This window comes from Haliaeetus albicilla, chromosome 5 (genome assembly GCF_947461875.1).
Source record: "Haliaeetus albicilla chromosome 5, bHalAlb1.1, whole genome shotgun sequence".
In the NCBI taxonomy this organism is placed as follows: domain Eukaryota; kingdom Metazoa; phylum Chordata; class Aves; order Accipitriformes; family Accipitridae; genus Haliaeetus; species Haliaeetus albicilla.
The window spans coordinates 27,028,999-27,054,007 of NC_091487.1; the positions used below are offsets into that span (position 1 = coordinate 27,028,999).

A 25,009-nucleotide genomic window follows, 5' to 3' on the forward strand; every position below is an offset into this window, starting at 1 on the left:
TCCTGCAAGAACCTCCAAATTACAGTACCTTTACCGACAGCAGCACTACCTTTACATTCAGCTAGGGAGCAATATAAACTCAAAGCATTCTCTTCACATAGGAGCTATTACAGACGCATAGTATCTTAGCAAAACTCTGCATTCTTAACAATGCCAATTCTGAAGAAAGTCTTTAACAAAAATTCAAAACATCTACATGGTAGACTCATTTAAAGGGCTTGATATACCAAACAAATTTTGGAGGAAAAAGTGACTGGGGAAAGCAGGAAAAGAACACAGCAAATGTAATTAAATGATATCAAGTAGTACATTTATTTCAGATAGTAAGTCAGCTTCTGACAGTGAGATGTATTAGAATATAGTCTCTGAAGGTAAAGGATGGAAGGAAGGCCTGTTGGTCAAGATACCGAATGTTTTTACAGTGCCTAGCACAATGAGGTCCGGGTCCTTAACTGGGGCTCCTAGGTGCTCCAGCAAAACAAACACTTTAGGCTTTAGGAGAATGGACTGCATGAACAGTTTTGAAATGGCGTTTCATGACATGGGCTAAATGACACCTAAGCAGCAGACTTCACCTTTTAAGCTCTGCAAGAGAGAAACTTGGTCCAGTAGGTCTTCTCCAACTCCAGTTTTATGATTCATTCTCCATCTACCCACCCGCTCTGTGCACAGTTAAAGCAACGTTCACTCATCCCACTGCAGTATGGTGAGCCTCTAGGAGGAATGATCGATCCCACTTCAGTCACCACATATAAGAGGGCGGAAAAAAGAGCAGCTGGTCTCACCCTCCTCTACTCCAATAATAGACTCAGTGTCTGGCAGGTGCAGAGACTCGACGCCAAGGCTGGGCTGAGAGTTCATGGAGATGAGATTCTTACTATGCACTGTAGATTCTTCCAGCAAACTGCTGCCCATCAGTGACTCTATTGTGAAAAAAGGGGTAAAATAAAATTCTCACGATGTAATGATACTGCAATATAAGATACAATCCCTGCCCCCTTCAAGTCACATAGACATCTTCCCTAGATACCTACTTGATCCGTTCCTACTCTCTGGGCATCTTGCGCTCCAATGGATGGTAACTCCTATACTTATTGTTTTGAGCCTTAGTATAGTGGGATCTCATGCTGGCTTGGCTTTCTCTTTAAATAATTCACATTGCATAAAAACCCAGGCTGCTTACAACAAGAATACATAACAAAGGGCACAGATTTCATGTAAAAAAAAAGATACTAGATTCACGTTAATTCTGAAAACAATAAACCTATCTGCCCCTTGACCACAATACAGAAATACACCTTTGTCTTCTATTCTACAAGAGGAGGGTGAGCAATCCATCCTCATCTCCAAGAGGAACTATCTTTTGTTCCTTACTGGCTTGTGGTCTCATATTTTCAGGAAAAACATCGTCCCTTCTCTCTGACCATCCACTAATTCTTTCCTGCACTTCTCCCCCACAGAGAGTGCCCTCCCTTCCTTACCTGTCTGTTCTCGCTCTCTGCTGCCAGCTGTTCCAATTCGGGAGTGGTGTTTCCTCATGTGCACATTTCTGCTACCACTCTGGGAAAACGTCTTCCCACAAATTTGGCACTGATGGGGCTTCACTCCTTGGAGTTGAAGGGGGGAAAAATATCCCAAGAATTAAAAAATTGGGAATAAAGACCTCATCAACCAAGAAACCAATAATACTGTTTTGAAATGGCTGTTGACAGCACTGGTGCTAATTATCAGTGAAAAAAACAAATGAGAAATACTTCTGCTTCCTGGAGAGCAACAAGCTTCTAGAACAGAAGAGTTTCATATATCAGTATTGCCAGCTGTTGGAAAACTCAAGTCTGAAGAGTAACATAAAGTCTTCAAGTCTGATTTATGAGAGGGAACAAGTTACTTGGAATCTCTTACTCAGTGACATGGAAATGTTTGATGTCCCATGCCTAGAATAAAATAACCAAAAGCAAGGAAGCAGAGGCAAGGAAGCAGAGGCAAGGAAGCTATCTCCTGCCATCACACAACAAATTGCAGCATCTGGTTTACATTACTGAGCAGAGACTGGATGATGACTTGTCACTGTGAAAGGATTTCTGTTTTACAGAGCAGTTTATCATTTTCACAATACAACAAGTATGATGTCCATACGTGTAAGCTCAATAGCATGGAAGCCAAGGAGACAGGAAAGAAGAAGCGTGGAGAACTCCCATAGTCCCAAAAGTTACTACCCCAATAAAATCTCCCCTTCCCCAGACATGCCATATTTATCATATGCTGATGATATTTAGGATAGATTAGTCCGAACAGAAGGCAGAAGCTTTGAATCACTTGTGAAATACATTTCCATCTAATGCTTTGTCCAATTACAAGTATGTAGTATTAAAAAATAAAGGAAAACCCTACCTATGGCAGAAACCCACTCATGAGAGATTTCAGATGTGAATGGCTTTGATTAATACATAGAGGTGCTAGATTCTCTCTTTTAAATAAGAAAATGGTAGCTATGAAACAGATATCCAGCTTCATGACATTTTAGAAACAATTTAAAAACTAAATTTAAAAAATGTAATTTGAATTTAGAAACATAAAATTTAGAAACAACAGAAAGATTAAAGTGTACAGGCTACAGGCACCACAAAGGAAGTCATGAAACACTATGACCAGAAGTCCTGTAGAAACTAGGGGATTTTTCTTAAGGAAATCAAATCAAAGACCTACAACAAAGACATTTTCTCAGATAGGTCACAGAATGTCAGATGAAGACTCTTACCTGAGTGGACAACCAAATGTTTCCGAAGGCTGGAGTACTCGGCAAAGGAGCGACCACATCCCTGTGCCTCACACAGAAAGGGTTTTTCCCCTACAAGGGAAAAGTAAGTTTTTAGATTTTGGGATCACAACTTGATCTGATTGTTCAAGTCCAGGAGAACAGCCTGGAGATCTCTACCCCATTCTCCCTTTTGGCCTTACACGCAACAAAGTTCAATAGAAATTACACATATGCTTTCTAATGCTTTTAAAGCATTATCTTCATCAGCTTTCAAGAGGAAACACTGGCATTCTTTCTGAAATATTCTTAGATCATCATTCATTGAAAGCAAAGCAAGGGTCCACTGTTTCTAAATAGATCTTCCAAGTATATAAATACCAGAAGAGTAATATAAAAGTACCTGGACTATGATCTATCTTCTATATGTGGTTCTTAACAACCAGCTCCCTGCTTCACACACTCCCAGGATCCTGTTCCCTTTCTGCCTCTCAGTGCCAAAAATCCCTCCATATCAGATTCTATACTTTATTTCAGATCAGGCTGAACTTGCCAAAATCCCACTAGAGATGTGTCAGTCATTTATATTTATGTGTGGAGGAACAGTAATTCAAGGCACAATTTGTTCTCATAAGCTGGAATTTGTTATTTTTATATATCTACACAGCTATTTTTGTATTGGCCTAGATAGATGATGATAAATTGGGAGGTGACTACACTAATGCAATGCAATATAATTAATCTGTTCTAAACACTCTCTTAAAAAAGTGTTACATAAAACTAGAGGTAACTTTTGCCTGCAACATCCCACTAAAGAACTCCATATACCATGTTTAACACTATGATTTCAAGTCTTTAACTAGACTACTGTATCAGAGTAACAGCAAGTCCACAGGAGATTAAGCAAGCTATTTTAGCTATTTTATTGTCTAACATAGACGTAGTTCTTTCACAGTAAACTTGGTTTTAAAGTTGTTTCTACTGTGATTTTGCCTTTAGAAATCCTCTCTCTACAGTTCGTTTCTCAGCTTCTTATCTACTATAGCATTCAACAGATCTGAGCAAAAAGGATCAACACAGCATGTTCTGATTAGTGTTACAAAGCTGAAATACGTAGCAGATTCTCAAACACTGATTGTACCTTCTGGCTTGTTATAAATTTTAAAACTTGGAAAGAAGGAAGAAAAACTACCATTGACAAAAATAACAGCACACAGTTCCATCTATGAGAAACCTTAGATCTAGTTACACCTGCAGTTATGTAACACCTTTCGTCTAGTCAAACTCTTAATTGCACATTATCAATTTGCAGTTAAGAAAATTATTATTTACTCCTCCAGAAGCTACTACTCTGTTGGTTGCAGTACACTCACTCTATCATGGAGGATTGTGCATGTGTCAACTGGGCCTATTAACTTTATCTGTACCTTGGCTGGGAGCTTTACGTGCAAAAGAAAACTGAAAAAACTGTGGCTGCTGTTACTACACATACGAAATTTTATTATCGGTATATATAACTTCTACATCCCAACATCTGCCCCCAAACCGTGTGTTCTAGCTAGACTGCAAATTCTTTAAAATAGCAACCTTTCTCCATGTGTATCTACAAACTACATACCATACGGTAATGTTTAAGCAAGGCAGAAGGCATAAACAGCTGCTGGCGGCCCACATAATCTGCGATTTCATTTTACTAGAGAGGCCTTGTGCTCTCACAGTTGTCAAGGTTATTTTGAAATGTTAACCAACTGTAATACAATGCTACCTTCCTAGGCCATCAGGCAATCTCTAACAATATTCTGAGAGGCTTGAACTGGGCCATTTGTTTAAGTGGTGTGATAACCCTGAGGCTTAAAAAAACAACCAAACAAAACCACCAGCATATTCACTATGAACTCTGCTAACTATTAAATTGCTGATCATTTCAGCAGTAACTTGTGTGCCTCTCTCAAACAACTTTCTAGGATAAAACCATCTAAAGCACTTTATGCAGTTGTCAAGACTTCGGCTGGTACACCAACTTCTAAAAATATTGACAAGGCAGGATCGATTCTCCAGAGGAGACAGCATAAACAAACCATGTATAAAATACAGCAATATGAAATAAAGGTTCTTGTTTTATTTAATATAAAAAGCTGAGCATGAGTTAAGAGTACATAGGCTCCAGCATATGGTAACATCCCGAATTAGCATTAGCACAGACAGAGCAGTTTGTATGCCAAAATGCTGTCTTCTAATTATTGCCTTTTTCTACTAGACTTTGCTATTATATTTTTGCTACTCATTCCACTGTATTCCTCATTTCCCTAAATTTCCCAAATGTAGTCATTCTACAAGCAGCATAGGTAACATAAACTAGTCAGATTCAGCCAGATGTTAGTACAGCTACGACTGTGTCCACCAGGACTCCACACTGGAGAACTATCTAAGCTATTGTGCCTTTCAGGAGTTTAAAATACCTTCTTTATAAAAAACAATTACAGCAGTCATGTTCACTAACTATTTCCTTGGGAACAGTCTAGTCTCTCTGCAAAACAGCATACACCCCTCCCTCCGTCAAACAACTTGAGGGGTGAAGGGAATCTTCAGAGCACAGGTCTGAGCAGAGTACAGCATCATCATATAATATTTGAAGGGTGAAACACCTGTGAAATTATACAGGATAGTAAAGGGGGTAAGCAGTTGATTAATTTGACCTATAAATCCATGTGAATTGACAGAAAAGGGACATTAATGAAGGGTAGAGATAAACAACATAATATTCTCAAAAGTTTGAGGACGGAGGAGGAAGTGGTTTATTCCTCAGTAAAGACCCCACCTCTGCACACCACAAATAGGTGAGGTCTAAAACACACCAGTGTGAATTCGTAGGTGGTTCTTCAGATTTCCAGCTGTCGTGAACTGTTTCCCACAGCCCAGCTCTGTGCACACAAAGGGTTTTTCACCGTTGTGAGTTCTCATGTGCACCTTCAGCCTCTGCAGGACGTAGAAACTTTTTCCACAGCCTTCTGCTGGGCAGGTGAAGGAGCGGTCATTCCTGGAAAGCATCAAAATAGCTGCTTCATTACCAGCTACTGCAATGTATTTTTCAGGAACACTTGACTTCTTTTTTTAATTAAATAAAAAGCAGAAATGTTTAAACCAAAATTAATTATATCAGAAAATGGAGAGACTCAACCAAAGTGAGTGACCTAAATTAGTCCTAAGGAACTAGAGTCTGGGTGGTCCACTGGAAGAATTTGTTCAGGTAATATCTTTTCATCATACTACCTTGCCTATTCTCTACCCAGAATGATTTAGTAAAGCAGTGCAACAGATTATATAGGAACATTGTGGAATTTCAGTCACTGGAGGATAAAAAATGACTGTATGTGTACATATAACATATGCAATTACTGCTGGCCCTGTCTCAGGGCAAGATGATGGGCTCATGTGTATTGGAGTCCTTCCCAGTTTTTAAGCTTCATCTAAAATTTACCTTAGAGACTGCCAATTTCTTAGCTAAATAAGAATACAGTCATTTGTTAGAGCAAGCAACTTTGTTCAAGGGCATGTAAAAATATGATAGCATCCTAAAAGTTCTAATGTTCACTATACCACAGAAGTGATGGTGATGCTCTTTATTGAGCACCTGTTAAAATACAAATATTCTAAACCAAACACTAACAAGGATCTGCAAAAATAATTTAAATCTGGTCAAAGTGTTTCAACATAAATGACCTAAAGCAAGCAACAGGCCTAGTATTTCAAAGAGTAATACCAGGTTTTCACAGCTTGTCAATGCCAAAAACTAACACTATCACAAATAGAGAGCACAGTTTTTCAAAGTCATGACAACATATAGCTTTATTCTGCTCACCGGTGTGTTTTCAGGTGATACTTGAAGTGAGCTGGCCACACAAATGTCCGATCACAGCCCTCAACTGTGCATTTCAGCTTCCTTTCCACACGAGATAAATGAGGAATGGGGCTAGAGTCTTTCGGCTGCCCATCTCCTGAGCAAAGATGAACATTTTCACCTGGAAGAAAAAGTACACCAAGATCTAAAAAAAGATACAGATTACTATAATATGTCAAATTTAATAGATAAAAACAGCATCATATATGATACAGGACTGTAAAGCAGGTATGTGCCTGGCTACTAATTGTTTACCATGCCTTACATGCTGCTGCCTAGCCCATAACAGGGATCAGACACCAATTTGCAAACCTTACCAGGCCCATAGACTATTCCCAACAAGCTATCTGTATCCGATCAGCTGCTACCAGATAAGGCTTATCACAAGAAAGGATGAGAGGAAATGGCCTCAAGTTGCGGCAAGGGAGATTTAGGTTAGATATTAGGAAAAATTTCTTTACTGAGAGGGTTGTCAGACATTGGAATAGGCTGCCCAGGGAAGTGGTTGAGTCACCATCCCTGGAGGTATTCAAAAAGCGAGTAGACAGGGTACTCCAGAACATGGTTTAGTGGGCATGGAGGATGGTTGGACTCGACGATCTTGAAGGTCTTTTCCAACCTAAATGATTCTATGATTCTAAGAAGAATAGAAAGCCAATGCATCAAAAATTGTAAAAATGGTCTCTATATCAATATCAACCAACCAATTTTAAGTATTAGGTAGGATAACTCTTTAAAAACACCTTAGCTAAAAAAAAGAGACATTGCATTTGTTTGCAACTATTTATTAAAATAATTAAGTCACAAAGCATGTGACTAAATCCAATTATGTACTCTCCAGAAAGCTCATCTCCAAACCCAGTGGAGCTAAGGAGAAAGTATGAATTACAGTATACATTAAAAATAAGACACTTGAAAGTGAAAATGAAAGTTGAAATACAAGCAGCTGCAGTCAGAAAGAAGATACTCTTTACATGTACCAGGCAGACTACAATGGAACTGCTGGCTCCACTGAGAGTTCATTCCTTGAGAAAAACTGAGGGCCTATTTATACTGCAGAAAAAATACATGGTTGTTCTGTATAATTCTGTCACTGATGATTTGAAGATGTCAGAACAGATTAAAAGCAAGAGAGAATGAAATAGAGGAAGAAACAAGCTGAAACTAGGGGCCTTATATGGAACATTCAACTTTCGAGACAGAATCAGGGGATTTCCTACCATTATTGCTTGCTTTGGCATTCTTAGCGAGCTGTGCCCGAGTGGCAGCAATTAAACTGTCATGGGCCAATTCTTGCACTCGTAGGAACCATGGGGTACTGCTGTCTGTGCTATCATGAGAGAGAAAGTCATTCCCAGAATCTTCTGCTTCATCTTGAACAAACACCAAGTGCTCTGCTGGAGACCCCAGCCCTAGAAAAGAAGACAACTTCATGAAACAGACGGATAATGTAACAGAGGCAAATTTCTTTTGTTTCCCAGAGGCTAGTGTTGATGGCATAGATGCAATAGCTGCACTGAAAAAGTCTTCACTGACCTCTACATTGTAGAAAGCTGCTGATAATTAAATGCACCTGAAATACCTAATAATGCCCAGCAAATTTCATGATCTTTCCCCTCATAAGCAGCAGGGACAGAGTTGTACTCCTGCATTCTGCTGTGAGACATATCCAGTCAGACAAACAGAAGGAGAATTACCTGCTCGTGTTAGGTTGAGAAGAATAAATGAAGTGCTGTCACTGGGCTGGAGGTCTTGCAATAAACTGGAAGTCTCTGGAGTTGACAGCAGGTCAGATGGTTTCTGTACATTCTGTGCCCTTGTTTCCTCTCCATCAGGGCCCACATTTACCTGGAGACTTCTCAAGACAGCAGATGAAGAAACATCTTTGGAAGAATTAGTGTGACTTGGCGGAGTGAGATCTCTTTCATCATCTAGTGAAGAAAGGGAAACAAGAGTAAATGAAAGTATAAATACACTACGACTAAAAGATACCTATAAAGTTATTTTTTGAGGAAAAAACTAGAACTTGAGAGAGATTGGAGGAGGAAGGAATTCTCTAACTAGTCAGACTGCACTGTTAAATGGGAAAATTTCAGTCACCCTTCTGAACTTTCTCCTCCACCCCCTGGAATGCCTTATCAGCAAGAGGCAGTGGGCCACCGTGGCGCAGTAAAGACCGCTGTATTAAGGGCATGCTCGCAAAGATCTGCTGCATAGATTTTACCTGGCAACATGAGTCTGTTGCATTCTGAGGTCTCAGTAACAGGAAGGAGAGAAAGACAGGTGATGTCTTTTGGTTCTGATTCCACCAGCCCTTGCCCCAGTGGAATAGAAGTATTCTGAACAAACTGAACCAGCAGCTGAAAAAAGATACTGAAGATTAGGTCAAGGGCAGCACAAACTATTTAAAAAGGTACTAAACCCAGTCCATTACCCCCTACTGTCTTGTAGGAGACACTGAATATAATCCCATGAATACACATCAAAGTAAATGGAAGCTTTTCAATTTACATTAATGACAAAGAAGGATTTGTTTGTATTTGTCATCTTTGAAGTACCTATAAAATTCTCATTTCTTTAACATACAATAAACAGCTCTGGATCGTTGCAGACCACTCTGAAGGCTACTTAGGCTATATTCCTTTTTAATTATCTTTTACCAAGATAAATTTTATCAATATATGCTGTGTTTTAAGGCATATATTCCTTTTTAACTCATCTTTTACCACTTGATATTTTACTATGCTCTAATGGTACAGATCTTTTTCTAAACCATTGTCTTTAAATACTTAACTGAAAGTTGGCCTTTTTAAAATAAAAAAGCAAGCAAAAGACTAGTTGCAAAGATGTCTAGCTAATGGCTATTCAAAATAGGCAGATAATGATCAGAGGAATAAGGCTGGGATGACAAGGGGGAGAACACAGCCAGCCTTATCCATCCAAATCAGCTACTCCTAAAACCATCGCAGATGGACAATTAAAGCCATTGTCCTTAGTGTGAAACCCACCCACTAAGGGGATGCAACAGAAGAAGTCTTCTCCAGAATCCTATGCAAAATAAGGGGGACTATTGCATAAAGAGGTATAGGATTTATACTGGGATGCATTCCCTGCGGAGGACTTTGGGACTGAACAAGAGATTGGGGGGATTGTACAGGACTAATTATGTGTGTTCCAAAGGCAGGAAAAGGAAGGGATCAAGGTGGAACAGGGCAGAACAAACACAGGAAAACGAAGAGCAGAGCATAAAAGAGGTTCATTACATATAAGCAGGAAGTTAGTCGATTCAGTTGTCTAGCACAGCCTAACCATCGCAGTCTGTCCTGTCTTCTTATTAAACTCCATTCCTAACTATTTCCTGTGTGATCCCAATCTCTAGAGTGTGTGTGTGCCATATGCTAGTGAACACCAAGCCAGACTAGTTGGCAAGCAGAATGAGAAGTGTAGGGACATATCCTGGAGAAACCCATTAAGATTTTCTCTAGGCAGCAACAGAATCAGGCACTTTGCGCTGCCTGTGTTTATGTGGGCAAAGCTACAAGCGTTCTATCTGCATTAATCTGTTTGGCGTCAGTCACATCTGCACAGTGTGTGTGTGTGCACCTATTTGAAAATTGTACTAAACCTCACTATTGGCTGGACCTAAGATCAGAAATAGGGAGCAGCCCTCATCTTAATGGGCCTAGGAGGTGAGAGATGCCCAGGTCATTCAGTCCAGCAGATTTAGCTATCCTTAACATCAGTCAGCTCCAGCAATGCAAAAATTACTTCTGGCTAACTCCTAAAAATCTTGAGTTATAAAAAAGGAACTTGACATTTGAAAAGGAACTGGAAGTCAGATAAATGCCTTTCCTCACCCCTGAAAGTCTTCCCATACTTAACCAAGTTCAGGGTAGCAAAGCATGTGCCTTGTTTACTCATTCTGTTCCCCTGACAACATCCCAAGCTTTTGTCAGACTACTGGGTATAATACTGGACTCCTGTTTACCTCCAAGGCATAGACACAGAAATGAGACTCTCTTTTTTTTCCATTACCAGTGCCACAGCAGTCCATACTAAAATATTCTGATTTAACAAAGGAAGCACTGCTGGGAGCTACAAGATAACACAGCCCAGCTTTTGCAATGGACTGAACTAATTCTTCTGTGAACTCCACAAGTTTTTTTAACAAACACAGTTTCAAATCCCTCCCCTGTGTGGAATTAAACTACTGGAGACCATAAAGACTGAAAGGGGTCAGTTGTAAGAGACCTAGACATACTCCACATTTCAGAGAAAATGCCCCTCAAAAACCAAATAGAGGATCTATTTATTTGGCTATAAGTTCTGTCAAACAGACTTACTCCAATACTCACATTCTCGAAATATTTTGAAAAACACAGATGAAAGAAATATGGAAAATAACAATACACCAAAAACTCAAGTCACTATTCCTTATCTCTAGGAAACTCCTTGACATAAAGATCCTGCATTCTGCTGCTGTCTAGCAAACAACTATATGCAACAGACTTCCTTTATCTTTAGCATTTAGAAGGAAACTGTACAAGACAGTTATTAAAAAGCTACTACCCTTGTTACTGGTTTGTTATTAGTTAGAATTAATCATATTTAATTTTAATAGGAATATGGAACTATAAGAAATATTTTAGCAAAATTATATATTGCATTCTATACATTTAACCAACAACTAACAGCTGCTGTGAAATCCCCTGTATAGCCCTGTACCAAGGCCGGAGGAATTGGTTAAAATCATCTAGTAGGAACATTTAGAACTTAGATAACAGATGTCAGAATTTCAAATTAATAGGAACTTAGGAACTTAAGAAAATGTATTATGTGTAACTATAAGAATTCGAGTATTGTCTGAAATCAGTTAACCACGGAAGCTTTGGTAAAGATTTACTTCGATCTAATTAACGAGGATTCCAATCAGTAGAGTTAAGTGAGATTAACCAATGATTGTTTTAGTATAAGAATATTGATAAGATGGTGTGTGTGACTGAGGGCCAATCACTAGAGACGGTAAATTCAAGAATTAACATTGAATGTACTTTTATGTAAATCTAATACATGATGGCGAAAATCGTACTGCGCAGAATCACATAAGAGAGGTCAACTATCGGACAAAGTGAGGAAGACTATGGAAGACCACCAGAGGGCTTCTGAAGACCACCAGAGACCTTCACTGCGCCTGCGTAAAGGACATTTACATATGCTAAGAACTTCCCAGAAATCTAATGAATATGCATAACATTTCTCAGAAATCTAATGAATATGTATGAGTAAGTTTAATATAAGGCGTATGATTTTGGTGTTCAGGTGTGCGTGGTTTGTGAGAGGACTCACCCGCGCACCCAGCCGTCAATAAAGAAGTGTCTGCTTATCTACACTAAATTGGTGTTGATAAGTTCTTTATTCCGAGTTTTTTGGCAACACCCTCATTGTGACATATTTTAGCATGCATTCACGCAGAGCCCAGGCGAAGTTGTCTGTCCAGTGAGATGGTTCATCAGTGTCAAAAGAAACAGAGTAAAAAAGCATGATATGCCCATGGTATATTTGTGATTAAAAGCCAACAGTCACTAATAATTTGATTCTTATTTTGTATGTTGTGATTGTCTTAGTATTTAATTTTCAGAACTACTGGCACACAATTCCAAATTATCTCTATAGCAGATACCAGCCTTCTGAGCCTCTCCTACATCAGGACGAAGTTCATTAAATCAAAGAAACTGCAAAGAAAACTTAATAGTTTGGGCTCCGATTTCTCTATGCTTATCGCCTCTCATGAAAACACTGGAAATACTGATGCTTCCTCAAACAGTTTTACCTCAAAGAGTTACTGCTGTCAGAGCCCTGAAGCCTTAATTGCCCTGAGTGGTCTCACCTGGGGCCCCCACCCACACCCTCTGCCCAGGGGCTCCATTTAACACCAGGGGCTCCATTTAAGTTCAACCTATGCTCTCTAGTCCTTTCCTGAGCTGTCTTGTAGGTTTACCTGTCTCAAGCCCTGTCTCCTGGATGGACCACAGACTATTACTGCATCAGTGTCTCCAGCCCCATCTCCTGCTACTCCTGACTGGACTCTCTGGATAGACCATGGACCTGGTTCATCACTTTGCCTTGTCCAGGGCTGTGAATGGACCCTGTTTCCAGCACCCATCTCTGCCTGCCATGCTCAGGTGCTGCAGTATTGTGCCCTGGTCAGTGAGAACACTGCCTGGGCTGGGATCACCCTTAGCTTCCAGCTCACCCTCGGGAGCAGCTTGTCATCACTGACAATTATGAGGGTAAAAATTAAGTCTTGAAGTCATTTGGATGGCAATATGCCACTTGAACTAGGCCACAAGCCAGACTGCAGTTTGAAAGGTTAGCACTTTTTCCTCTTAGGTATAAGATTATCCAAAGGCCCCAGTCAGAAGAGGGAACTATTTTTATGTTGTCAAAAAAATATATAGCCAGGAAGAGACAGTCCTTCCCCCGAGGCCATGCATTCTAATTTAAGATTAAAAAAAGAAAAGGAGAAAGAGAGGTAAAGAGAGAAGAGACTTAGGAATAACAGAGCAAGGCAACCAGAAGAAAGAAGTTGGGACTAAAAAAATGCGAACAGCAAGATGGTTCTAAATTACTGGATTGTCTTTCATTTAAAAGCTGTTCATATCCCTACTGCTGCCTACTCCACCATGAAACACGTTTTTTATGGACTCTTCTATTTTTATACAGAAAGCCTTAGATAAAACTTTCCTCCTATAATAGGAAAGCTTTGCTTGAAACCTTCCACTTCCACACAGCAACATTAAGCCACTAGGGAAAAGTAAAATGCAGCAGCCACAAACAGATGCTCAGTAGAAAAAATATCCTTTTAATTTTCTTTGTAAAGTAATAACAAGCTAGTACAGAGAATTAAAAGGGGGCAAAAAAAGCAGAAGTAAACAAAAGGACGCAAATCATGCTTGTTATTAAAATTCGGAATAAAAAACCCCAACCAAAAAACCCAAAACTAAAGCAAAACAATCACCAACTCTACATCAAATATTTAAGAGAAAATAGAAATCTTCATGTCACAGATATATCTTGACAGCTAAGTACCTTCATAAACCTTCCTGTTCAAAATCATTTAATACCTTTGTGACAACTACAGCAACTGGAATATGGGTGGAAACTCACTACAAACACTGTGCCATGCTTTCTTAAGTTTCTTTTAATTTGGTTTTGCAGCTGAAAGCAAATAGGAAATTGTAAGGGTATCTGGTAATTAGCTGTTCAGCATAAAAGACAGACTAGGCACAGGAGAGGTGATAAATTAAACGTGCAGATACATAAACTCCAACAAACTGCAGATAAGAGGGAATAACAAAGACCAGAACTCCTGGGACACTGATGGATGGGCTGCTACAGGAGTGACTTGAGTGTGACCTTGAAGAAATTCAACCAGAAACTTTGTAAGAAATAGGAACAATATTATCATGGATTACCAGAATGTTATCAATTAATATGTATAATATGACTGAAATAACCAGAGAGGCTGCTAAAGTCCTGTGTACAGTGCTCCCCTACCCCATCAGTTAATATTTAAAATAGGGAAACAATAACTAGACATAATCTAGGGTTTAGGAATAAACTATTAGACAATGGGGCTTTGTAGCTAGGTAGAATGCTTATGTCAGAAAAGATAATGGATTGTGGTCTGCTCAACAAACCTTGAAGAACTGCTTGGAACTGCCAAGACAGAGTAAGTAGGTAAAAGGTAATTCCTACAGGGGGAGATCGCGACCACTGACTCATTAAGCACCTACTCAAAAGAAGACAATGAAGGAAGAAGACAGAGTCTGTGCACTAGTTTACATGAGAGGCAAAGAAGAAAGAACCAATCATTAAGGAAAATAATAATGAATATATTACTTGAGTATATAAATGTGGGAATTTTTGAGACTAAGGTGTGCTGTCTTGAGACAGGCAACCATTCGTGTGCATCAACGAAATTAATTTGAAAATACCTTGACTCTTGTGTGTTATTGGCTTGCACACTGGGTAAACAAATCTGCTTTTAGGACAATGAGAACACATCTTGTAGGCAAAAGCAAACTTCTTATGGGATATGGGGGGAACTCTGGGACCACATAAAACTTATTACTAAGATGTCTTAAGAGGAGGCTGTGGGAATGTGAAAAATTTATGGATGTTTAGGGGAAGGATCAAAGGCAGGGAAAGGGAGGGATCAAGGTGGGTAGCAGAGGAACAACTATGGGGAACAGGAAGGGGGTGGGGGTAATATGGGTAGACCACATTAGCAGGCTGCAGGTCAGTATGCTGCTCTGCCTCGTCACTGTATCCCATCATCTTCTCAAATGCTGTTTGCTCCCAAATAGTTTCCGAGTACATTAATCTAGTTAACTTCATGTTGGACTAGCCTGTCAACGGGAGGAAACCACAATCTGGAAACCCAAGATCCTGGCCAGAGGCTGGATTAAAAAGCCCAGGGCCTGGAGATGGATACTGGAGGGACTGGAGGTTTGGCAGAGACTGGACAGATGCATGACTGTGAGTATGCATGTCAGCTGAGTGAGGGCATGTCTGTGATATGCTAGCAAATTTCAGGCCTGGTAACCTGATGATTAGGAACAGGATCAGGCCATTTGTGATCTTCTTGTTTCATGTGAATGCCATTAGTGTTTGTGGGTGCCTGAAAAAGTACTGTCCTGCCATGAGTTAGTGTTTACAGCCACACGTCTGTACTGTCTATGTGTGCGTGGGTACATATTTGCAGTTCGGGCTCAGCCTCACTTCTGTGTGTACCTGGGAACAGTCCAGTGGTCTCTTGTCTGAAGGACCAGGAGGGGAGGAATCTCCTGGACTCTACAGTTCATCAGATCTCATAACCACATAATATCTGACACCACAAACAGGATCCAGATGGGCTGTACGTATTCCTGAGATGGTGACTATAGAATCTCTACGTAAAGAGGGGACTGATTCTTCTACAAATATGGCCAAAGTGCTAGAATTTGCAACCAAGCAGACAGAACATCTTGGGACACCTGAATAGGAATAGTTAGGGAAACTGAATGTACAGAATATTAAGAGAACACAAAAAGAATGATAAGAGGTATGAGGTGGCTTTACTCTATAGCCAAGATATCCCTTGGAATTTGGAATAAATTTTGATATTGATTAATTGCAAAAGGACATCCTCGACTTAAGAGATTCAAACTTTATGGGCCAGATGTGAGTCATACAGAGAGAATCTATAAACCTTGGAGGGACAAAATGAGCAAAGTTCAGCTACATCTTGCTATGAATAATTTTTTTTTTTTCTCTGTCATACCACCTTCTTGAACATACCCTCCTCTTACTCCTTCTGATGAAACACCACATAACTCTGAAAATCCTCTAAGTATTGTAGACAGTGTATGTATTAAAATGTAAACTATTTCTTGCCTCTTCTCACTAAACAAGTAATTGTCATCCCTGCTAGTCAACAGGAAATGGTTGGACAGGATGATCCCAGGGTCTATCACCACAAGCAGTGCAGAATGCTTGTGTTACCCAGGAGCTCGGATAATGTCCCTGACTGGAGGGGCTGTGTGGGGAACAAACAAGGAAAAATCTGTTTAAAGAACTGGGAACCCCTCCTAGAGTTCCCTTCAAATTAAAAAAAAAAAAAGGCACTACAGAAACAAATGAAAATATGGCCGTCTGGTATGGATCGAGTTGAAGTTTGTGTCCCATTAACATACCTCCTCCATCAGATGATTCAAAAGCCAAGTGTCAGGCAGTTGCTTTGTTTGAGGTGGGGGTGGCTGGGAGGGACAGGGGAGGAAGGTTCTCCAGTACTAACATTCAGATCTATCCTCCCACTGGACAGCTGGAGAGCTAGACTATACTCACAGATCAGCAGGGACCATGTTTTTAATCGATACGGTTTCTGGTTTCTGTTCTATATTTAACCAGTGAACCACTACAAAATAAAGAGGTCAAAAGAACATTTAGCAGAGGGGGAAGGGTGGAGGAGAAAGGAGGGGTTGGAGCTGAAGGGTGTGGAGGGCAGAAGGCTCTTAGCTAGAAAGTGGGAGACCTCCTCCCATACAGCCTCTGGGGAATTAATTCATTCACAACAGTCTCTCCTTGTGAGGCACTCATGAGGACAGAAAAAAGAGGGTAAAATACCTCCCCTCCACCCCCTTTTCAATAGCCAATTCAATTTGTAGACCGGAGCTGTAGTTCACTTGGTTGTGCTAGAGCTAGCCCCGGCAGCAGAAAGCACCCTGCAATGGACCAGTGTGGTGGAGGTGGCTGAAAATATTTGCAGCTGTAACAAATCACTCTGAAGGCTTAAAGCATGCAAAATGCAGATCTTATCAGTACCCTGAGGAATGTAGGTAATACAGCTTTGGGGGCAGGGAGTTCAGAAGAAAAAGCAGATCCAACTGCTCCTACAAACCCTCTCAAAGCAACTTTGTAACTTCCTATAAAAGGAGGATTCACCTCTGCTCAAGTATTAAACTTTTATTTGCACGTTGGTGGCTTCTTTAGGGATAAAACCAGTAGCAAAGAAGCTTATACAATCCATCCATAGTGCTTTGATTAATATTATCTAGATGTTACACAAACACAGTTAGCTCCTAATTAATACCTTTCTCACATGGTAGGTATGAAAGAACATCTGTGGCTCTAAGAATTATGGTGCCATGGCTCACCAGGGGATCTAAAATGATGACTGACTTTCAGACATACTTGAACTGCTATTTGGGAAAGGTGTAAAAAGGGTATCTACCATTTTCACATCAAAGAAGTAGAAAATAGCACTAACTTAACACTCAGCTTTCGCAATCAGAACCAGGAGTGTGTGTATGGATCTGGTAATCCACAATGCAAATGAATCCCAATGTGTAGTATACAATAGCCTTGATCAAGATTGAGGAAAATGGTTTAGAAGACAGTATCTATGGAAAGGATGCCCTCTGCAACCACTGTAGCTTTCATGCATGAGGCCTGTTCCTACTGTAGCATGGACTACTCTGTTCTGGGCTTACTGAGAAGGAAATGCAACTCTGCTAATGGGGAAATAGGACTATTATGTAAACATGCCTAATTAACAAATATCTTACTCAAGTCCAGAAAAGACAAGGCCCACTTACAGCTCCTATTTAAGGAACAAAGGAACAAGCATTCCAACTATCCTGGTCCTTGGCTGTCAGAAATCCACCCACTCACAGACTGAAGTAACAAAGTCCTCCATGTTATCATTCAGAACTGGGAGAAAAATTGGTAGAAGTTATGAGATATCAACCACAAGGCAAGAGAAAGGAATTCCTTGCAGCCTATGCTGACTACAGGGCTACTACAAATTTGCAGCTGCTTCTCCTGAATAGTGTGATTGTGGAAGGGCTTTGGCTGCTCTGTTAAGAAACAAATACCTTACCACTTCAACTGGGCTGAGACAAATTACCACCATTCTCTTTAAAGTACCAGTTTAAGATACCTGCATATGGACTGAAAAGGGATAGAAACAGAAGACTCAATAAAAACAATTCAATTTAAATTTGCAAACTTCTCCAAAAGCTACTTCATAGCAGTACTAAGTCCTCTGCTCTAGGACCTTAACCTTCTGATGAGGTAAAGCTGAGAACCAGAAAAGCAAGGACACAAAGTGATACAGTCCTTTGCACTTTTAAGTGGGGGGAATGTACAGATAGCTGGCTAATGGCTATTCAGCCTAAAAGACAAAGGTAAGAAACAGGAAAGGTAATAAATTGAACCCGCTGGTACAATTGTCTTGAATATAACAAACTGCAGACTGTTGTATCTAGCAAATTACGGGTAAGAGTAACAAAGACCAGAACTCCTCAGACACTGATCAGTGGGCCACTGCTGAAGTAAAACCTTGAAGAGGCTCAACCAGAACTTTTGTAACCAGTAAGAAAGCAAAATTGTCTTGGGTTATCTGAATGGGTCTCATAGGAAAGACCAAACTTATTATCTGATGTAACAGGGACTGCAGGATCTGTAAAACTTATTATGCAATGTTTAGGAGGAGGATCAAAGAAGGAATCGAGGTGGGTAAGTGGAGAAAGAGCCATGGCAGGAGGGAGAGAAGAGACTCTAATCATATGTTTGCTAGCTGCTGTCAGTACGCTGCTGTGTCTGATCACTGCAGTCCCTTCTATCTACTCACTGAACATATTCTTAAACATTCTACCCACAAGTGAGTACACTGCTGGTGAACTTCTGGTTGACTAATGTGTAAGGATTAGGCAACCATGGTCTGGAAAAACACAAGATTCCAGCCAGAAACTGGCTAGAAAGCCCTGGGTCTGGGCACAGATACCAGAAAGGCTTTAGGCCTGCCAGAGCCATCTGTAAATGTGAGTATGCACGAGAGTTGAGTGACGAGGGTATAGATATAGTCCACTAACAAACTTTAGTGTCGTTCATGCTGTTTGTGCTTACCTCTTAACAGTACTTTACCTGTGTATGTGTTAATCTGTTTGTGGCCAGCTGTGCGTGCACTGTGTGCACACACATACATCACTGCAATTCATGATCAGCTGTGCTACCAGCTGAACCTGGGAACAGTCCAGCAGCCTCACACTGAGCAACCAGGATCCCCTGAGTGCTGCTGCCTACCACTTCTGCCAACTGCTTAATGGAAGCATGAGTAGCTTAAAAAACAGAACTGGCTCATGCTAATAGAATAATCCAGACTCCCCAAAACCGAGTAAAGTCAATTTGGTTTGAGGGAAAGAAGTAGTCAATACAGTAATTTATTTTATTCTTGTAACAGAAAGAACATTATAATAGTGAAAAAAAGAAAGTAACCTGAGAACAGGCAAGAGTATTGGCTGACACTTGAAAGGAGGGGAAAAAACCCTGCAATATTCTTTAATCTTTTACCATTCAAATCAAAACATGGAAGCATTAGAAATTGCCACTGAAAACACTTTGAGAATTAATATGTAAGCAGCAAACTGAGTAAACTCATTGAACTTTTCCTAAGTGTTGCCCATAAATGTTCCTGGGAACCAAACCCAGTTCATAATTGCTCACCTCAGGTTTGGATTCTAACTCATCCGATAACATTGATTCAAGTGTCCGATTCCTGCAGCTGTCCTCAGCAAGGCACAGATTTTTTTTTTTTTAGTTCAGAGAGAACAACGCTCCCTGCTTATTCTCATATTTTCCTAAGTGTAAAACAGTATGGTGGTCCTTCTGCAAGAAGCTGTGTTGCGCAAATATTCAATTTAACCTAAAACAACAAAAAAGGAAATATAAAGAGATAGGAACGAAAAAACGAGAGCAAAGCAAAAAGAAGTGAGCAGATGTTGCATGTAACTGTAAAATACACTTTGAAGTACTGGGAAAACTCATTTTCCTGCATTTCTGTTGTCACTGAGTCAGCAAAATAACATCCTAAGGCTGTGAAATTAATTTTCAAAGGCTATTTACCACATTTTCTTTGCAATAGCTTGTTTTCAATGGAAAATTGAATTGTTTGTCCTGGAAACTGACAGGATCAACTGAAAATCACATAGAGCCTGCAAGAGACAAGGAGACTGAACTCCTAGCCTGCCAAACACTGGAATTATCCAAATTGTTGATGAAAAGCAACCTCATACAAACAATCCGTCACCAGGAAACCTCTGCTTTTCCTGCCTGTTAAGATGTTATGTTTCTGATTATGTGAAATATCTTGATGAACACAGGTAGGTTAGAAGTTATTTCACAAATACCCATAGAATGTTTCTTCTTTGGGCTTCAAGGGAAAATGAGAACTAGTTTGTATCTATTTTTGCCTACAGGGAAAGCACTCCAGACTAGCGATGGGAGAAGAAAGTGAACTACGTACAGTTCTTCCCGCCCTCCCATCACGATTACGAATCTACTGAATATATTAAAAAATAATGAGAATACTGGATCGGCTAAAAAGAGAACCTAAAAGCCTTCCTCTAGCACTCCTGACAGCAAGCGGAGCGGCACAAGATCCTCCACACAGGAGCCTCACCTTCTGCCGCGAAGGCACAAGGTAATAAGCACAGTGAAAGCAGAGTAACTCAGACCGACGCACGCAAGCCAGGGCTGGGAAATACCCCCGCTCGTTCGTCCGCTGCCCCCTTTCAGCCCGCACCCGGGAGGGCGGGCCCCGAGCGACCCACGGCGACGGGAGCCGGAGCTGCCAGGCCCGGCTGCCCACGCCTCGGCCGGGAGGGCACGGGGGGCAGCCTGGCGGACACCGGCCCGAGCCGTGGCGGGGGAGGGCAGAGAGGGAGACCCCGGCGCCACGGGGCAGGGCGGAGGGCCTAGGCCCGGCCAGGGCCGCGCCCCTCCCCCACGCGGGGCAGGTGCGCCGCCCCTCCCCCACCGCGGGGGCCGGTCCGTCGCCGTGAGGGGCGGCCGCCGGCGGTGGGGAGGGCCGGGCCGCCCACCCCCGCTCCCCGGCCCGCTTGGCCCCCGTGCCCCGCAGAGGGCGGCGAATCCTGGAGGAGCGCCCAGGCCCCCGCCTCCCCCCGCCCGCCTTACCGGCATCTCAGCCGCCCGGATGTGACGGAGCGCCCGACCGGAAATGCCAAGGGCTCGGGGACGGAGGGGGGTGTGGGTGTGCGTCTCCTCCAGCTCTATGGTGAACGCTGTAAGGAGCGCCGCTTCCGCCCGCCGCCTCCAGTTCCGCCCGCCGCCGGGGCGCAGCGCCGGCTGCGCGGGGCGGTGTCCCCGCCCCCCCGAGCCTTACCGGGCGCCCGCGCCGGGCAGCGCCGCCGCCCTGGGGTCCTCCCACCGTTCCCGCCGTGGCGCTGCCCCGCTCCCCGGCGGCCCCCGCGGCCTGTCTGGGGCAGCGCCGGTGCCTGCCTGAGGCCGGCCTTCCTCAGGAGCCTCCGCGGGGATGAGCGTTGTCCCGAGCGGGAACATCCCGCCTGCCCCGGGGAGCGGGTTTCTTGCTATTTCCCTCAGCCCCGAAAGACAGAACAGTAACAGCTTGGTGCTTGGGGTTTTTCCCTGGTTCCATCGGGACCCTTACCAGGGCTGCGGTGTTCAGCTGCAGCCCGATTCCTCTTAAAATAACCTTGTGATACGGAGAATATTTTACAGGTGGAGATTATGCAGGAAGCTTACAGTCAAGTTCAACGTTTAGCTGCTGAACTCCTCTTTTCTTTAACATAAATCAACGCAGAAGATGCGTTACTTCAGTTTGTTACAGCACATGTGGAAACACTGGTTTCCTACCAGTACTTGGTTTCTGTTTCTGCTTCGCTCTGACTTGGTCTGTCTGTTCTTGCAGTTGGCAATGGAGGGAACTCCTGACTTCACAGCAGCTCACCAATGACACGTACAAAGTAACGCCAGAAACATACATGTCTTAACAATGTACCTAAAAACCAAAAAGGGACCCAGCAATTTAGAAAGCTTGTACTTTGGTTTTTGCTCATTAGCCTTATCTTGGTATCTGGAGGTTAGCAGGACAGAGCTCCTGAAGTAGCGGGGTTGGCAGCCTCTGGTCTTGACATTACCTGCAGAACCGGTGACCTTCAGGTCCAGTAAACTTTAACTTGGTTGCAGCTATTCCCTAACTTTGGAGCCACATGTGATTACTGACTCCCATGCCAGAACAGCTGCTCGTGGGAAGGTCCTGGTGCTGCCAGGCTGTAAGAATCCCTGCGATACGAAAGTAACCCAATGGGAACTGTAGAGGCTGGCAAACCCAGGTTCCCCAGGGGTCCCTGGGCGCACAGCTCGTTCTGATCCATGGTGGACTGTGCAAGAACTTGTGGTCACTTCCCAGGAAATGGCTGTCGTCATCTGCCTGTGAGCTGCTTTGGAATGGCTTCCTCTTTTCAGCCCCTCCACGATGTGCAGTATGGCTCCTCTGCCTTTCAGCCATTTGAAAATTTTGATTTGCAGCCTAAAGATTCATGGTTACCCCCCTTGGCTTTAAATGTTCAGCGAGTGGCTTCATGGAGGGCTATGCACTGGAATCGTACTGACAGCCTAGTGCTTCAGCAAAGACTGTTGACCAGCCACCTGATGGATCCACCCAGTAACTCCATAAAGTCTACAAGCAAGTTAGATGCACGTCTTTTTCTGAGGTATTATCGCATCAACTTGCAGTCACCACATTAGTACTAACAAGAGCCTGCACCATGAAATCAACTCTCAGTCAAGCTGAAGTACATTTCTGATGTCCAAGGCAGGGAAAACTGTGATTCAACACCCAGAATCAGCAGCCTCAGGGATTTGGTTGCCTCAGTGCCATACTGGCCACACAGATGGATTAAATCGGGGAACCTCACAAAGTCTGGTATTTATCATGTCAGATCAGGTGGCCACAGTTGTGATGACCTGAAGCTGTAGACAGACCCATTTATTCACTCAAGCCCACAAAACTGAAGTAATTAATAGCTCCTGAGATTGAGTTTTTTAACATAACCCCGATAAGCTGGAGCTGAGTAAATGACCATGCAATGGTCACAGTAAAAGACCACTTCACTGTGTTTATTATCACAAGCAGGATCCCAGCATGCCACATTTGCTGACCCAATACAATCCAACAAAGGCAACCAGAAATGCAGAACTACTAACTTCATAAACCATTTTTTCTTGACGCTACTTCGGTAATCCCAGGGCACTGAATCCTAAAGCTTGATTCTGTTACATTAAGATACTTAGTAATCTCAGAAGTCCTTTGACTCATCATCAGCCCAACAATGTGGAATTGTTGAGTAGCTATTAAAATATGGAGACGTGTAGGCGAATTAAGTTCCTTTCATTTGCATCCTTCTAGGCCGGATGAGTTTGGCTGCTTCAGAGCTTGCATCTTGACTGCCTGGGGAATTTTGGTCTAATCTGATAGGGGAATCTGCAGTGGGAATAGCACAGCACTTACCCGAGTTGTTTATGGAGGTCCAAATCACTCGCACAGGTGTGTGAAGCAACACTGGTCCCTGATGGGAGAAGAACTGTCCAGCTGGGAATTTCCTACAGTCTCACTTTCTCAATAACATCTGCCCCTCTGCGATCCTTCTCTCTAGTCAAGGAAAGATAAGAGACTCAGTCACATTTCCCCCATGACCAGATTAAAGAAAAGGGAAACAATACTGGGTTTTCACCCCTGCTGCGAGACAGAGAAAATGTCTAGTCATGGAGTAAAGGGAGAGTGGTGTTTTTGATTTGGTTCTTGATAAATCTGTTTAGAATGGGACCCTATTCTGAATGCAAAGAGGAGCGTAGGCTTTATTTCTCTTAGCACATCTTTTGTTCTTTCACGTGTATGTTTCTATACACTCAGATATAACATCGTTATATAAACCTATGTGCCTTATTCCAAGATACTGGCAGTACTCAATTTTATTGCAATAAGGTTTTTAAAATTGTAAAACTTACAGGTACAACTGCAATTAACTTCACTTTGATGTTCAGCCTTTGCAGCATCAGTATGCAACAGATTTTTCAATTCTCTCACAAGTCTGTCCGCACAAGCGAAGCTATCTTTCCGCACGTAGAGCTGATGTTGGCACAAAGCGGATGAGTTTTAAGAAACTGAGAGAACTAAGATCTGAAGCATTTCCTCACGCATCCCCTCAGGCTGGCATCCCGTTCCGTCGCATGTCGGACTCTCCTTTCCTGCGCAGTCAGCGCGTTTCCCGTAGCGGCAGCTGGAACGCCGCTGAGGTAATTTCGCTGGCTGAAAGGCGTACGTGCGGTCAGGTACGGGCCTCCACGCCGCCGCGACCCGACACCTTTCCGAGTCTTCTTGGAACACCAGGCGCCCGGGGCCGGCGGGGCCCTCCCGCGCCTGAGCCCGCGGCAGCGCCCCCAACAGGGACCGGCGGCGGCTCCGCCGGCTGCGGAGCCCGCAGGGAAGCTGGCTCCGGGGCCTCGCCCCGGTCCCGGGCCTCCCGCCGCACTGCGTTAGGGCGGAGGAGCCGCTGGGGGCGGGGGGGGTGGTGGTGGTGTGAGGCCCGCGCTGCCGGGCCGGCCTCTCAGGGCGCCGCGCCGGTCGGGCACCCAGACACTGCCACCCCGCTCGGCCGCGCGGAGCTGCGCTTCAGCCCGCCGCCCCGGGTTCCGCTGCGGGGCTGGGGCGGGGGCGGGCGGCCCCCCCGCCGCGAGGTGTCGGGGGCTCCCGGGGTCCGCTGCGGGACGGGGCGGTGGGGCAGAGGCGGCCCCTCGTTGCCGGCACGGAAGGGTTAACGGCCAGCCTCCCGGCGCGCAGGCGGCTGGGTTGGCTCCGCCTCCCATTCGACCGGTGGCACGTTCCATTCCCCCCGCAGGGTAATTCCTCCTCCCTCCGCCGCGGCGGCTCTCCTCGCCCCGCCGGAACAGAGCGCGGCGCTCGGCGGCGCGTTCGTTCACGCCCCCCTCCGGGC

At 43.1% G+C, this 25,009-nt stretch overlaps 1 protein-coding gene across 4 annotated transcripts; it reads right to left on the reverse strand.

Moving 5' to 3' along the window:
* Positions 1 to 288: 288 nt before the first annotated feature.
* On the reverse strand, positions 289 to 25,004 carry ZNF410 (zinc finger protein 410). Of its 4 annotated transcripts, XM_069783919.1 has the most exons (11): positions 24,024 to 25,004; positions 23,527 to 23,667; positions 19,701 to 19,899; positions 8,878 to 9,013; positions 8,351 to 8,584; positions 7,874 to 8,065; positions 6,615 to 6,798; positions 5,611 to 5,792; positions 2,759 to 2,848; positions 1,482 to 1,607; positions 289 to 923 (listed from the first exon to the last, which is right to left on the reverse strand). In XM_069783919.1, exons 3-11 carry the CDS (start codon positions 19,731 to 19,733, stop codon positions 739 to 741), a joined length of 1,362 nt encoding a protein of 453 aa, XP_069640020.1. In that variant the 5' UTR covers positions 19,734 to 19,899; positions 23,527 to 23,667; positions 24,024 to 25,004; the 3' UTR covers positions 289 to 738. The 4 variants fall into 4 exon arrangements, with proteins under 4 accessions (XP_069640020.1, XP_069640019.1, XP_069640022.1 ...); XM_069783918.1 differs by lacking the exons at positions 23,527 to 23,667; positions 24,024 to 25,004 and adding an exon at positions 21,171 to 21,343; XM_069783921.1 differs by lacking the exons at positions 23,527 to 23,667; positions 24,024 to 25,004 and adding an exon at positions 21,171 to 21,342 and having other exon boundaries at positions 6,615 to 6,774.
* Between the last annotated feature and the right edge of the window lie 5 nt (positions 25,005 to 25,009).